This window comes from Leptonychotes weddellii, chromosome X (genome assembly GCF_054177405.1).
Source record: "Leptonychotes weddellii isolate Sample4059 chromosome X, ASM5417740v2, whole genome shotgun sequence".
Lineage (NCBI taxonomy): Eukaryota > Metazoa > Chordata > Mammalia > Carnivora > Phocidae > Leptonychotes > Leptonychotes weddellii.
The window spans coordinates 94,962,363-94,977,026 of NC_138385.1; the positions used below are offsets into that span (position 1 = coordinate 94,962,363).

Below are 14,664 nucleotides of genomic sequence, written 5' to 3' on the forward strand. Positions count from 1 at the left end.
GGGTTCTAGAGGGGAGGGGGGTGGGAGGATGGGTTAGCCTGGTGATGGGTATTGAGGAGGGCACATTCTGCATGGAGCACTGGGTGTTATGCACAAACAATGAATCATGGAACACTACATCTAAAACTAATGGTGTAATGTATGGGGATTAACATAAGAATAAAAAAAAATAAAATAAAAAAAATCCCCATGTTCAGGCTGTACCGCAGGCTAATTAAATGAGAATTTCTGGAGGTGGCCCCTAGCACCTCTATTTTTTACTTTGCATTTAAAGCTCTCCAGCAGATTCTCAAGTGCAAACAAGGCTGGGAACCACGGCCTGAGAAAGAAGACTTCTTTAGAAATCCCTCAGGAGTTCTGGATGAATCTGAAATCCTACTGTTTGAGCTTAAAAAGTGACAGATGATTAAGACTCAGTCCCCATGCACAAACACTCATCTCTTCATTCACTCAACAAATGTGCCCTGAGTGTCCACAGTGCTCCACAGCACAGATCTTCCTCCCTTCCCTTCAGGTAAGCTTGCAGACTAGTGAGGAAGACAGAAATTAGTCAAACCTGTAAAGGAGTATTTACAAACTGATTAAAGTGCTATAAAGGAACAGATGCTAAGAGAGAGTAAAGTAGGGAGAGTACCGTCACACAGAAGCATTATCTAACAGGATTAACCCATCCAAGGATTACCTAACTCCCTAGGGATATGTACTTTTGTTTTGAGTTAATATTTACTCTTCATTATGCATCTTACAACTTTACTGGTAGAAAACTGTTAGCTAACTAATCTTGTCTAATAGCAATGCAAGTGGATTTCATCTTAGAAAAGAGTATAATAACCAAATTACAGTTTTACTGCTCTACAGGGCATTCATCAATTTTATATGTAATTTAGCAATCTTACTCCAGCATTCTATCTTTCCATGACTATAAATACTTCTGACTCTCCTACACTTTCTTGAACCAGCTTTACTCTACACTGGTTCCTTCATTAATGAATTAATTTGACAGACCCTACCTTAGACAGGATGGTGGGGACAGTCCACAAATCCTGAAGGATGAGGAGGAAAAGCCAGCCACTGGAAAGAGAGGGGGAGAAACAGACTGCCGGGAACCCAAGACCTCAAGATAACATGGTCTTTCCCACACCAGAAATGGCTAGGCCAGGGAGGCCGGGCTACAGATTGCGAACACAAGGAGCGGGGGCAAGTTTAAGATGAGGATGGAGAAGCAGAGACTAGATGACTTAAGGGCCTTAAAGATCAGTGTAGTGACTTTGATTTTAGTCTGATGTACAACAAGCCAACCAGTGGAGGATTTCAAGGAGTAGGATGAAAAGATCATTCCTACTGCCGCATGGGAAAAGAGACTAAAAGAGAGAAGAGAGGAGGCCAAGAAATCAATGACAAAACCACTGTGATATCTGAGTGAGTGGCTGAAGATGGCTGGGTCTAGTAGGTATAGAGACATGGAGGGAGCAAGCAATGAGACGAGAGCTGCACTGCCAGGAATGTTGATGGATTACATTGTGGAGCAAGGGAAAGGGCGGAATCAAGGATGACTTCTAGGTTCCTGGATTGAGCAACTATAGATGCTGGTGGCATTGGCCGAAATGGGCAAGGCTGGGGGTTAGAGGTTAACACACACATACACACAGACGCATGTAATTCGTGAAGTAAGATTAGACTCACAACTCCATGAGTGTGATGAGGCTACTACAACCATTCAGATTAAGTTCTCACAGAGCATTCTCTTTGGCCTTCAAGGTTTGTGTCATCAAACATTAAACTAATGGATTTCAAGCAGTAAATTGGAAAATTCTAAGTGGCAGCTCAAAGTGTGGCCCAATGTTGCCCTCATTCTTAACATATGCTGACTGCAAATAACTTTAATTTAATAAATCTTTAAATGAAGGAGTAAGTTCAAAATTAACTGTGAGTATACTTAAACTGTCAAAGGTAAAAGGCAACATCAGGATTTATAAAATACAACTGAAAAGGCCTTACACTTGTGAAAAAGTGTTAATCCTTTACACATGTCATAATTTAGACAACTCCCCCCCCTTCTCCCCCTTTTCCACTCCCAGGAAATTTGGCTATAGATGTGGGCACAAATCAGGTAAAAGACCATTCTAACGTAAAATAAACAACAAAAGTGTTAAAAATTTATTCTTGAATACAACAAAGCAGTTTTAACTTTTCCAGAAGATAAAGTTGGAAGATACAACAATAAAGCTTAATGATCATTTACAATGGAATGGAAACTGGAAACTTTCCGTGTCTACCCCAAGTCCAATTACAATGTGATGTTAATCACAGCAAGTGACTTACATCAGAGACCACTCTGCCTTATAGTGATAAACACCAAACTTGCCACTGAAATAATGCTCCATTAAAAACTATTTTAAGGAACCAAATTATGTAATATCAAGGGATGCCTTTTGGGTAAGATTTTTTTTCCCATTCAGAATATATTCCATGATTCCAGATTATAATCAGCACTTTACTAAACCGAATAATCAAGAAGAGGCTACTATGCATGAAGATCGAGGAAAGTGAAGGCTGAGCTTCTGGCTCCAAACTCTACTAACCTTATGTCTTTAGGCAAATTACTCAACGCCCCCTAAACTTCAATTTCCACATCTGTAAGAGAAGGATAACAACAGTACCACAGGAGAGACTTCCAGTGTTTATCCAGAGCCAGTTCTCTCCTTGCAGGCACAGAAGAGAATTACACCGCCCCCAGTCTGCTCTGCAGTTCAGTGGATCCATGTGACAAGTTCTGGCCAATGCACTGTGAGCAGGAGTCATGTGAGTCATATCCAGGACCAAGTATTTAACTGCTAGGGTGAGAAGCTATTTCTCTGTTGCAGCAATTATAGGAACAGGTGCTTGCCAGGGGAGGGGGGGTGCCACAAGATAAAGTAGCCAGGATCCTGAAGCCACCACATGGAGGGCAGCTGCCCTAGAGGGTCACCGCGACCCACTGCAAAGCAAGAAGTGACCCTGTATTTTGTTAAGGCACTGGGATTTCAGTGGGATTTGTTTCACAGTTTATCGTAGGCAATGCAAACTAACACAAACACCTAATTTAGTAGGATGTCGTGAGGACTAAATGAGATGGTATCTGGCAGACACTAAGCCTTTAATAAAGATTAGTGGGATGATTATGGCTCCCTGATGGTTAGCGCAAAAGGACTTTATTTCCCATAGTCAAGCTATCAGAATCTTCTCAGCTATTTAAGAGTTGTCCTACAAGGTTCCTGAACCCACTTTGAGGTTTATCAAGAACTTCACAGGACAGGCGTGGACAGATGAGTGGTTTTTATCTCAAAATGAGGAAAAGGAAAAAGTTCCTGCATGGCTGCATGAACTTATGAAAGTAACTCAGATCAGAGTAAATGAACAGAGGACTTCAGCACAGCCCTGGAATAATCACCTTCTTCATAGAGATTTGTAAACCCAATACTGAGGCAGTATAAATGATGCTCTGGGGCTTTACTTTTTAAGTTGTGGAAAGTGTTCAAACATTCACTGGGTTGGGGGCAGGGATGGCAAGATAAGAAAACGTTAAATCAAAACTTTGAGAAGCTAAATTCATTCTGCCAAAAGTCTGGTAGCTCCATAGGACTTACTAATCATTAGAAGGGTGCTTCAGGAATCGGGGGATTAAAGGACGATCATGCATGATAGGACTCGCAGGGGTAGGGGCAGGAGCAGAAATAGGAGCGGTTCCACTCTAACTCTCCCACGTACTTGTCCCCTTGTCCCTAACAGAACTTCAAATGGCATTATATATTCCTCAAGAGGAAAATAAAACTACATGTTATTATTTTGCCACAGGCTCTAGAATTCCTGTCCCGATCTCCTTCTGCTAAAGAACAAAAACTATTTTAACGTCAAGTCCGTTAAAGGCATGAATCTCAGGTCACTCTCTGAATATTTTTCCCATTTCAAAAAGAAAAAGTAAGATACCTGCTAAGTTTTCTTACTTTATTTTACAACAGTTGGAAGAAGCAAGGAGAAATTCCACAAATGCTTATAACAGGCCTTAAGCCCACTAAAAATGGTTCTCATAAACAAGACACCCGTCATGGACAATCAAATATATAAATGGGAGATACTTACCACATTTAAGACTCTCTATCCGTACAGGGAGGCCAGACTGTGCTGCAGCAATCAGTTTTAAGGCAATGTAAAACTGTGTTGGACCAAAATAACCAACCCGCTTTGCACCACACAGTTCTGTGATCTGAAAACAGACAAGAAAAACCAGGCTGAAAACCCCATTTCATAACAGGAAAATGAGACAAGATATATTATGAAATCTCAAGGATTTCACAGTGTAGCTAACCAAAAACTCCCTGGAGAACCTATGTGTACACACTGGTTAGGGGTTTTTTCCACCAGTTTACAGGAAGATTTTCAATTCAGATAATTAAATTCTACCTACTCATGATGTTTCAGGACTGAGTGATTATTCCTCCTATTTCAAAGATAAAAATAAAGGTGACAAAGATGGCTGTTACTGTTCTTACAAAAGACAGTGACTTGTTCAGGGGGTGGATACTAATGTACAAAGTCTAGAAGATCACTGGAGTGAAAAGAGAACAGGTTAGTCATTACCACTACTTGTGGATTATCCCAGCTGATCAAAACTAAAAGTGAATTAATTATTTTTAAAGTTTTCAGGCAACAGGATTTCCTAAGCATTGAAACTACATCACAAGTGCTCACTTCAGAGAAGCAAAGGGGGGGGGGAGGTTCCTATGAACACAAATGTCTTTAAGATCTTGCAATCTTTGGGGCGCCTGGGTGGCTCAGTTGGTTAAGCGGCTGCCTTCAGCTCAGGTCATGATCCTGGAGTCCCGGGATCGAGTCCCGCATCGGGCTCCCTGCTCGGCAGGGAGTCTGCTTCTCCCTCTGACCCTCCTCTCTCTCATTCTCTCTCTCTCAAATAAATAAATAAAATCTTTAAAAAAAAAAAGATCTTGCAATCTTTAATTTGCAGACCTTAAATTAACACATATCCTATTGGTAGTTTAAAACTAACAAATATTCAATGACTTTTTAAAGTTATTTCAAAGTAATACTCAAAAGTTCAAATAACAGTAAATGGGGTGAAGATCTAAAAAGGACCCTCCACTTCCTATGGCCCAGAGGAAAACATTATATTCTTTTAGAAATGTTCTATGCATATATATAGCACACACCTGTGTTTTTCCTCTTGTTTACTCAATACTTTATACAAACAGAATACCATATACTATTTTGCAACTTGTTTTCATTTAGCATTATCCCTTGAAAAAAAATCTTCTCTACCAGCACAGTTAAAAATACATCTTTCTTTTAACAACTACATAATACTCTGCTATAAAGATACACCGTGGTTTCTTTTTTTTAGTTGGTCCTTATGGATGGGCTTTTAGATTTCCAAACTATAAACAGCCACTAATTAATCTTAAGAAAATTCCTATAAAAATTCAACTAGGATGTCAGCAAAAAATGGGGGGAATAAAGGCCTCCAAAAATTCTCTCCTCTATCAAAGCAATGAGAAAACTATGCAAAGGGACAGAACTCTGGAAATGAACCAAAGGCTCGCAGCAATCCAGGGAGCGTTTATTCAAGAAAAGCTGTGAATCTCAGGAAGAACACTGAGCTTTGTGGTATTTAACTGGCCTTACACCCAAGCCCCCACCCCAACTGCGGGCATCACTGTGGTTGCAGGCATCCCCAGCCTGCAGTCACAGTAAGACAAACAGCCTGGCAGCCACAGGAGGGGACAGGACAGGGCTGGGCTTCTTCGATGTATACATTAGTGTTTGTCTTTCTCTTTCTCCCCTCCCCCCTCTCTCTCTCATTTTCCCTCCCTCCCTTCCTCCCCCGCTCCCTTCCTTCCTTCTGATATTTCTAGTATTTCTCAGAGCAGGTGGTCTAACTCTCCTAGCCCTAGACTACAAGCTGGGGTTGGGGGGAGGGGGCGAGTACTGTCTTCTTGGCTGGATCCACCAAGAATGGAGCTTTCCTCATATGGAACTGGTGGAGGACAGGTGGGGAGCAGGTCATGGTTCAAATACTGCAGACTCACTGCTCTTACCAAGATTTAGGAGATTTTCTTGAATGTTTCTCCATTTGCTGTATGTCCTCAGGTCAATTTCCAATGACTTTAATTATTTTTTATATTTTTTTGTTACCATTTAAAATGTTGCTTCATAGGAGAGGGTCTGCTGAGTTTCTCAGGCTGCTGTTCCAAAAGTCTCAATCCTCCCCAGATTCATTGACTGGAGAAGCAATAGGATGTTATGGTAGAGAACAGCCCTTGGAGTAAATGACTTGGTTGTGAATCCTGGCCTGGGCACTAATTAGCTGTTTGCATAACCTAAGGCAAACTACTTAACTCTTGTGCCTCAGTCTCCCCATAAGTGTAAAAAGAGGTAACGGTAATTACCTCATGAGAGCTAATTAGCAGCGCTGAAAATAGTGCCCATTCAATAAATGCACTGCTGTCTGATTTATTGATCCACTTGTCTTATTTTGTTCCCAGTCTAGGTGCATATTAGAATAACCTGAGGTGCTTCTGAAAAATACAGTTACCTATGCCCTACCCCCCAAAGATTCTGCTTTAGCTGGTAAATTGTGCAGCCCAGGCATGCGTATTTTTGCAAAGCTCTCAACGTAATTCTAATGTGCAGCCAAGGCTGAGAATTACTGCTCCTTCAGTGATCTCATTCCCTCTCCAGGCCTCAATTACCATCCAAATGATCACCAAATCACTCTCTCCAAACGTAACATCTCAGATGCTTCATGCACTTTTCCAAAACCCTAACACAGATACCCAATGCCATCTCAGACAATAACATAAATAAGCCCCTTCCCACATATCCTGGCACCTATTAATCTTGCTGATGTCAACTATTCCATATCCTAAATCAGAAACTTATCTCCAATGGCAACCATATCCAGTTGATCCTACCACTGACCCATGTCCCAAATCAAGGCTATCTTCTCCCCTGTCACAGCCTTAACCCTTCCTAATATCTCACCTGGCTACCGTGACAGATTTTCTAAATAGAATTCACACACTTAACCATACAGGGACAGATTTCTTTAACTTTTTTCTAACTTTATTCCATAGTTGGTAGTGTTCTCGCAACAAAACATGCAGGCACTAATACTGAGAGAGATGAAAAACCCGAGTGTGACTTTCAGATAATAGTGAGTTTTCCTCAAGTGAACAAGTAGACATCAATACTAATTATCAGAATTTGTTTCAAGAAGAAATATAATATTCATATGGAAAAACATAGATACAGAAAAGCATACAAATCCTAAGTGTATAGTGTATGGGGAGATAAGTTTTCACAAATGGAACACAACTACATAACAAGCAGCCAGGATCAAGAAATAAAACATTACAAGTCTTCTAGAAGCCGCCCTGTGCAGCTCCTTTCAATCGCTACCCATATGCCATTTTCCTAACTTCTAATACCATAAATTAGTCTTGCCTTTTTCTGAACTTTATAGAGTCAAAGAGTATGTACCCATATGTCTGGCTTCTTTGTTCAATGGTATTTGTAACATTGTTCCAAGTTGCTGAGGAAAATTAGGGTCCAATCATTTTAGTTGTTATTCAAATATTTGTGTGGATATATCACAAATTATCTATCCTTCTGCCACTGGACATTTGGATGGTTTCCACTTTGGGTCTATTCTGAATCGTGCTGCTCTAATATTCTTGCTCATGTCTTGTCAAGACATGTAGAGCAGAATACATTGGCCTGAAATACATTTCTCTTTATGTTTTTATCTAAGAGTGGTAATTGCTGGCTTACCAGATATGTGTATGTTTAGTGTTAGTAGATACGGCCACACTGCCACCAAGGGAGTTTGGGAATTCAGTTTGCTTTACGTCCTTGCCAACACTTGGTATTTTTAGGCTTTTTCATTTCAGCATTCTAATGGGAGTGTGGTATAATATCTCATTGTAGCTTTGCATTTTTCTGAGAACTAGGAAGTTTATCACCTTTTCATAGGATCATAGGTATTATGGTCCTGAGACCAATCCCAAAACGTGAAGGGGGGGGTATCCCACACAGCACCAAGTAATTCTCCAGACAACACTTGGGTATCCTACAGTTCAACTCAACTCTGACAGGATTACCTAGAGACAGCATCAGATTCCACAGATTAAGGGCTCAGTCCTCCAAGACTGCCCCCTTGGGCACCACCCCCCCACTTCAGACATAAGTCACAAGCCCAGGTTGTTACCAATTGGCTATAAATCAGATGTTCCCATGACCCCCTCCTCAGGTTTGGTTAATTGGCTACAACAGCTCACAGAACTCAACATTTTACTCAGTAGATTAAGTTTATTATAAAAAAGGATATAACCCAGATACAGCCAAATGAAAGAAATGAATAGGGCAAGGTATGGGGGAGTGTGCAGTTTCTATAGCCTCTTGGAGCACCACTCCACTCTCCCCAAATACCTGGTGCTCACCAACCCAGAAGCTCTCTGAAATCTGTCCTTTTGGGTTTTTATGGATGCTTCATTACATAAGCATGATTTGATTAAATCACTGACCACTGGCAATATTGATTCAACCTCCAGCCCCCTCCCCGCCTGGAGGTTTGTGGGGGGCGGGTATCCAAAGTTCCAAACCTCGGATCACAAGGTTGGTTCCCTTGGCAACCAGCCCCCATCCTGGTTACCTGAGGGCTTACCCTAAGTCACCTTATTAACATTAAAAAAAGACACATTTACTGCTCCGATCACAGGAAATTCCAAGGGTTTTAGGGGCTCTGTGCTTTAGGAACTGGGCTGGAGACTAAATACATAGTTCTTTTTTTTTTTTTTTTTTTAAAGATTTTATTTATTTGACAGAGAGAGATACAGCGAGAGAGGGAACACAAGCAGGGGGAGTGGGAGAGGGAGAAGCAGGCTTCCCGCTGAGCAGGGAGCCCGATGCGGGGCTCGATCCCAGGACCCTGGGATCATGACCTGAGCCGAAGGCAGACGCTTAACGACTGAGCCACCCAGGCACCCCTAAATACATATTTCTTATTATAAATCACAACGTTACCACGGGCATGTGACCATTTATTTGCATGTGACCAATTCTCTACTAATCTCCATCAAATAGGGAGATGTGTTTGTTGTTCATCTGTTCATTCTCTGCCATATTGTCTATACTTAATAAATACTGGTTGAATAAATAATTTTTCTGACCCATACTCACCTCAGCTCATCTTGCAATTCCAGTTTGTCTTCCACAGTATCTGCATATTCTTCCTTTTGAAAGCTGACAATACTGTTATGCTTTAAGACATCTCATCCTGGAAGTCCACCATCCTCAAGACAATATTCTATCTCCTTAGTTTGGCATTAAAGTCCCTTCACAACCTGGCCCGGAACAGCTTCTCCAGTTTCATTTCTGAACATGGATGAAACACGGACACACAAACGAACACACACACACGCACTTCTGTAGCTGCATTCCACTTCTCCCACTTTCACAGACACATCTTGTACTTTCACTTCTCTGTATCTATGCACATGGTGCAGAAGATGGCAAACTAAATAGCCTTGAATTCAAGGCTGGTTTGCAACACGGAAAACTAATTAGTTTTATAACTTAGGGCAAATTTATTTGAATCTGCCTGAAACCTAATTTCCTCATTTGTAAAACAGAGATAGTGCCTCCCTCATAAGACTATTGTGAAGAAAAAAATGAACTAGTGTACTAAATGAACCTAATACAGTGCTTAGGGATATTCAATAATTGCTGGGTTCCATCCCTTTTACCTGAAACTGGAACTTACTCCCTCCGTTCCTGAATGCTACTTCTCTGTAGCTCCTTCCTTCCCAAGTCCCCAGGTATAGTTTATTTTCCCTGTGTATTCTCTGACTCTTCAAATATATATAAATGCCCACCCACCACATGATATACTGCCTCGGATTTGTTTCCAAATAAAAGGCGGGAGGGGAATAAGTAGAGCAGAGCGTATGGGTGCAACAAGCATGCCCCTGAGTTGAGAACTGTTTAAGTTGGGTGATGGCATTCATGGGGGTTCATTCTCCTACTCTGTCTGTACTTACATGTATGTTTGACATTCTCCACATTCAAGCTTTTTCATGTCTATTTCAGCACTTATCACATATTATAATTATCTGTTTATCTCTGCCTCCCATTAAATTGTCTTCTCTCCAAGGGCAAGGGGTAACTTCCATTCACCTCCCACCCAGCACAAGGACAGGCATCCAGGATGCAGTCAAAAAAATTTTCAATTAAGTGAATGAACCAACCCTCACAAAAAGTAACTGAGTTGTATAATACATCCCTTACTGTGAATATATGTTACACATCTTCAGATACAGGCTTGCCTATACATGGGAAAAAACACCAACATCACCAATGTGGTTCCAGCATCAATATAGTTGTGTTGCAGAATAATCCCTAAAAAATTATAATCCTTGACATGCAAACAATTTAACTACTATTTCAGTGTCAATTTAGTATCAAGTTAACCTTCAGTTATTCCTTTGCCGTAAGTAATACACAGAACTGAAAAGCTCTTAACTAAAGGTAAATGAAATTGCTATTAAACCTCCATATTGGTACTTTGAGACCAACACTCAAATCTGACATTAGTAAACTGCTTTATTTACCTTGGAAAGTATCCTTTGGTCCCATACACCACTAGGATCACTGCTTTGTAGCAAACGTGGAACATACACACATAAATGAGGTAAGCCCATAGGTCACTTTTCTTGCTCTTTGTACACTAACCCTCCAAGAGACATGCCAAGAAATTTCTGAAATATTCAAGCCATAAGGAAGACAAAGTAATTATTATAAGCCTTTGGAACTTACGTATGGACCCTTGTAAGACTGAAATGTCTCAATTCAAAAAAGAGGTTAATTTTCTAAGTTTTGTTTCTCAAGGTTCAAGATGTTCTAAATCTAAATTAAATTCTCCATGGAAAAGCTCTAAATTGTGGGTAGAAATATTTTAACACAAACTGAAGAAAATAAGGTGGTGCTTTATCCCCAAATACTCAATTAGCAGGAGATATTTTATATAATTGCTCCTTCAAACAGTCCAAGTTGCCAAGCCTTGCTCAAAATAAAGAAAAAATAGAAAGATTCCACTCCTCTTTTTTAGTCTAAACTCCAAACCTGTAACTCTCAGCTGGATCCACCTCAGATTACACGTTGTGCAAATTTCTGACACAGAACAAGAACCTATGGACTCGTATTTGTTTTCTCAGGTGGAAAGCCAGAGATGAGGGAAAAAAAAAGGAATGGAAGAAATCAATTCCTTACAGCTTACAGATGTACACTAAACTGTGGGGGTGCTGGATACGAATCAGAAAAACTCACCGACCATTTGGGAGGAACCTGGACAAAGTTCTGGAAGAAGACTGAAGGCCACTAAACTAGCTTCCCTCCAACCTAATTCTGAAAGATTAAGTGACTGTGCTGAGTAATCAGTCCACACATGTTCCAGTTTCCCTGAAATAATACTTTCTTTCCTAGCTGAAATGTAATAAATTTTCAGAGCTATTTAAAAGTTGGAATAAGCTTCTCTCTTTCAAGTATTTTTTAAAGACTTCCTTAGAAAGATTTAAAATTGTAAAAAGTCTTGTTGGGAGGGGTTGAAAGAATTCTGCAAGAGCACCAGTGGACCCTTATTTACTATTCTTTCTCTGCTGTAGCTGCCGAGTTCAGATTCTTTGCTCACACATCGACTACTTCAAGTCCTGCCCTTAGACTCATGCAATTTCACCACACCATCCTCCACACTCCCTCCATGAGATCTTATTGAAACAAGATCACCCCCAACTCAAAGGGACTTTTCAGGGCTCCTCGTTCCCTTTCCTGTAAAACCCAGACTCCTGAGCATGGCTTTTGAGGCCTTCCCATCTGGCCTAAACAACCTTTCCAACAATCCCACGTCTGCCTCCTCCTCACCCTGCATCTAAGGCTTCAGCCACTCCAGATGCCAACCAGTCTCTCAACACGTAAGAGCCACTCAAGCCTATGGGCACCTGGTGTGTCCCCTGCCTGGAAGCCAGAGGTCTCCCCACTTCATTACCCGCAAGACTCATTCTCCAGATTACCTCAAGACCAACCTTATGTTTGCAACCTTAACTCCATATGGCATGTTTTCTGCATTCCAATAACCCTCCTCACTAGCTTTCTATCACATCACTAGCCTTGTAATATAGCCAAGTCTGTATTTTGGTCATTGTCTCCACTGTACTCCCAACTCCTTCCCCTATCCCCCAAGTGCCCAGCCCAAGGCAAGAGTATACCTTTATCATGTGTACCCCAGGACTCATATTTTACAATGCTTGCTATTTTTCAGTTGCTCAATTAATGTTTGCTGAATTAATTCATTTCACAGCCTGTAGTAACAGAATCACTCCTCTTTCTCTCATCTTGTAATTACTTTTACAAGTGGCTGCTAAATTGGCTTCAGTCATTTCACACCATATAACCGTAAGAGTTCCCACAGGAATATAAGAGAATATCAACTTATCTGTTCCATCCCTGCTCAGGTAGGAAGGACTGGTTAGGATCAAAGCACGAGGAAAGGCCTCATCATGCTTTATTTTGGCCCTTTGTCTCAGAGCCCAGAACACCTCAGTGATGCTCCACCAGCTAGGTGCTCCAGAGATGCACACTGCAGGCTTCTTCCTTCAAGCCTCCTTCTTCTCAGCAAATCCCCAGGAGATGTCAGCCCCCAAGTAGGCACCCTCAACAATAGAAATATAGAGGAATATTTGAAGGACATGCTTACAAGTTGTACCAGCTAAAGAGTCAGGTCAACCATCCTGAGTTTTCCTTTCCTGTTCATTTACACATTCTAAAAATCAAGAGGGATTTTCAGTCCAGAGGTACCTGGGTGAGCTGCCCAAGAAAATATGAACCCCCATATCCAAATACTCAACATCAAGTACCACAGTATATGCCTAAGCCAAACTAGCACACTGTTAACGAGAAGACAGACATTCAGTGCTTAGGCATAATTTCAGACAGAAAAGCCCACTAATACCTGGAAATACTTAAAACTTTAAAATGTATTAGGCACCTCCCCATTAAAAGCATTGTGTTCGGGCCTTGCTACGAAGTGAGCAGCACTGAACAAAATAACTTACTCTTTTCTCTCTCTCACTCTCTCACTCCCTCCCTCCCCCACCCCTAAATACTTTACTATTCACCTCCCCAAAACAGAGATATTCTCCTACACCATCCCACCATCATCACCACATCTCAGGAAATCAACATTAATATTATCATACAACATATGATCCATACTCGGGCTCCCTCAATTGTCCTATAAATGGCCTACAGAACTCTTCCTCTTTCGTATCCAAGATTTAATTAATGTTTATGCATTACATTTTTATCTTATCTCTCCTTAATCTTCCCTTAATCTAGCACCATCTCCCTTGGTTATTCATGACACTGAATCCTTTCAAGAGTGCACAATGTTCCTGCACAATGTTCCACATTTTAGATTTGTCTGTTTCCTTATAACATTCACATCAAACATTTCTGCCAGAAACACCACATAGGTGATACTGTGATATAGTAAGAGGTACACATCAGTGAGGGGCACATAATGTCAGAACATCCCACCATTGGTTACCAAGCCTGGCCATTTGGTTAAGGTGGTGACAGCCAGATCTCTCCATTGTAAAAACATGTTTTCACTTAGTAATTGCAGACCATTCTATCCCCTGACAAATCGGCTTTTCAATCTGTTAAATACTAATTCTAAGTAAGTCTAGCTAAATTACATCAACATCTATAGAACAGGAACCCTAATTCAAAATCACAACAAAGATGGGGAGATTATTTATTCCATGTGGTATGTGTCATTACCTCCAGTTTATGCACAAATAAACACAACTTAGTTAAGTGAGATGTTCAAGGTCACAAGTTCGGAGCCAATACTCAAACTTACACATGCATGTGTCCAAAGCTCATGGTCTTCCCATTACAACAGGGGTTGGAAAACTAATGTTCACAAGCCAAACCTGGATCATTGCCTGGTTTTGTATGGCCCATGAGCTGAGAATGGTTTTTACAGATGAACATTTGCAATCAATTTGATGATCACGGAATGATAACTTCGAATCCCATTAGGTAAAATGTTATCCCAAAAACAAGAATCCCATGTTTCTTACTAGCAGAACTGTATTACAAAAAAAAAAAAAACCACAAAAATTGTACTGGATTATTGTATTTTGAATTTTGTCAATAAAAAGTTTGTGGAAGTTTGTTTTGTCTCTTGCTATATAAGTACCTATATAATGTCCTCAATTTTGCCTCTTGGCCTACAAAGCCTAAAAATACTTACTACCAGGCCCTTTACAGAAAGGGTTACCAACCCCTGCACAACAATACACTGCCTCCCTGAGCTATACTTTATATCCTTGCAGATATCCTCAATAGCCATGCAGAAAGGATATTTTCTTGAAATAATCAGCTATACTAAGTAAATGCCAGCTTAGAGAGTGAACACTTCCATTAGGAAAGAACATAGGGCCTGGGTGGCTCAGTCAGTTAAGCGCCTGCCTTAGACTCAGGTCATGATCTCTGGGTCCTGGGATCGAGCCAGGCATAGTTGGGCTCCCTGCTCATGCTTCTCCCACTCCC

At 40.8% G+C, this 14,664-nt stretch overlaps 1 protein-coding gene across 3 annotated transcripts in view; it reads right to left on the reverse strand.

The window, feature by feature from the left end:
* The window catches only part of REPS2 (RALBP1 associated Eps domain containing 2), a 222,569-nt gene that overhangs the window by 160,864 nt on the left and 47,041 nt on the right, over positions 1–14,664 (reverse strand). For all 3 annotated transcript variants that reach the window (XM_081809113.1, XM_081809112.1, XM_081809115.1), the window contains exon 2: positions 4,120–4,243. In XM_081809113.1, the coding sequence (XP_081665239.1) occupies positions 4,120–4,243 (124 nt within the window). The remainder of the gene's footprint in view (positions 1–4,119; positions 4,244–14,664) is intronic.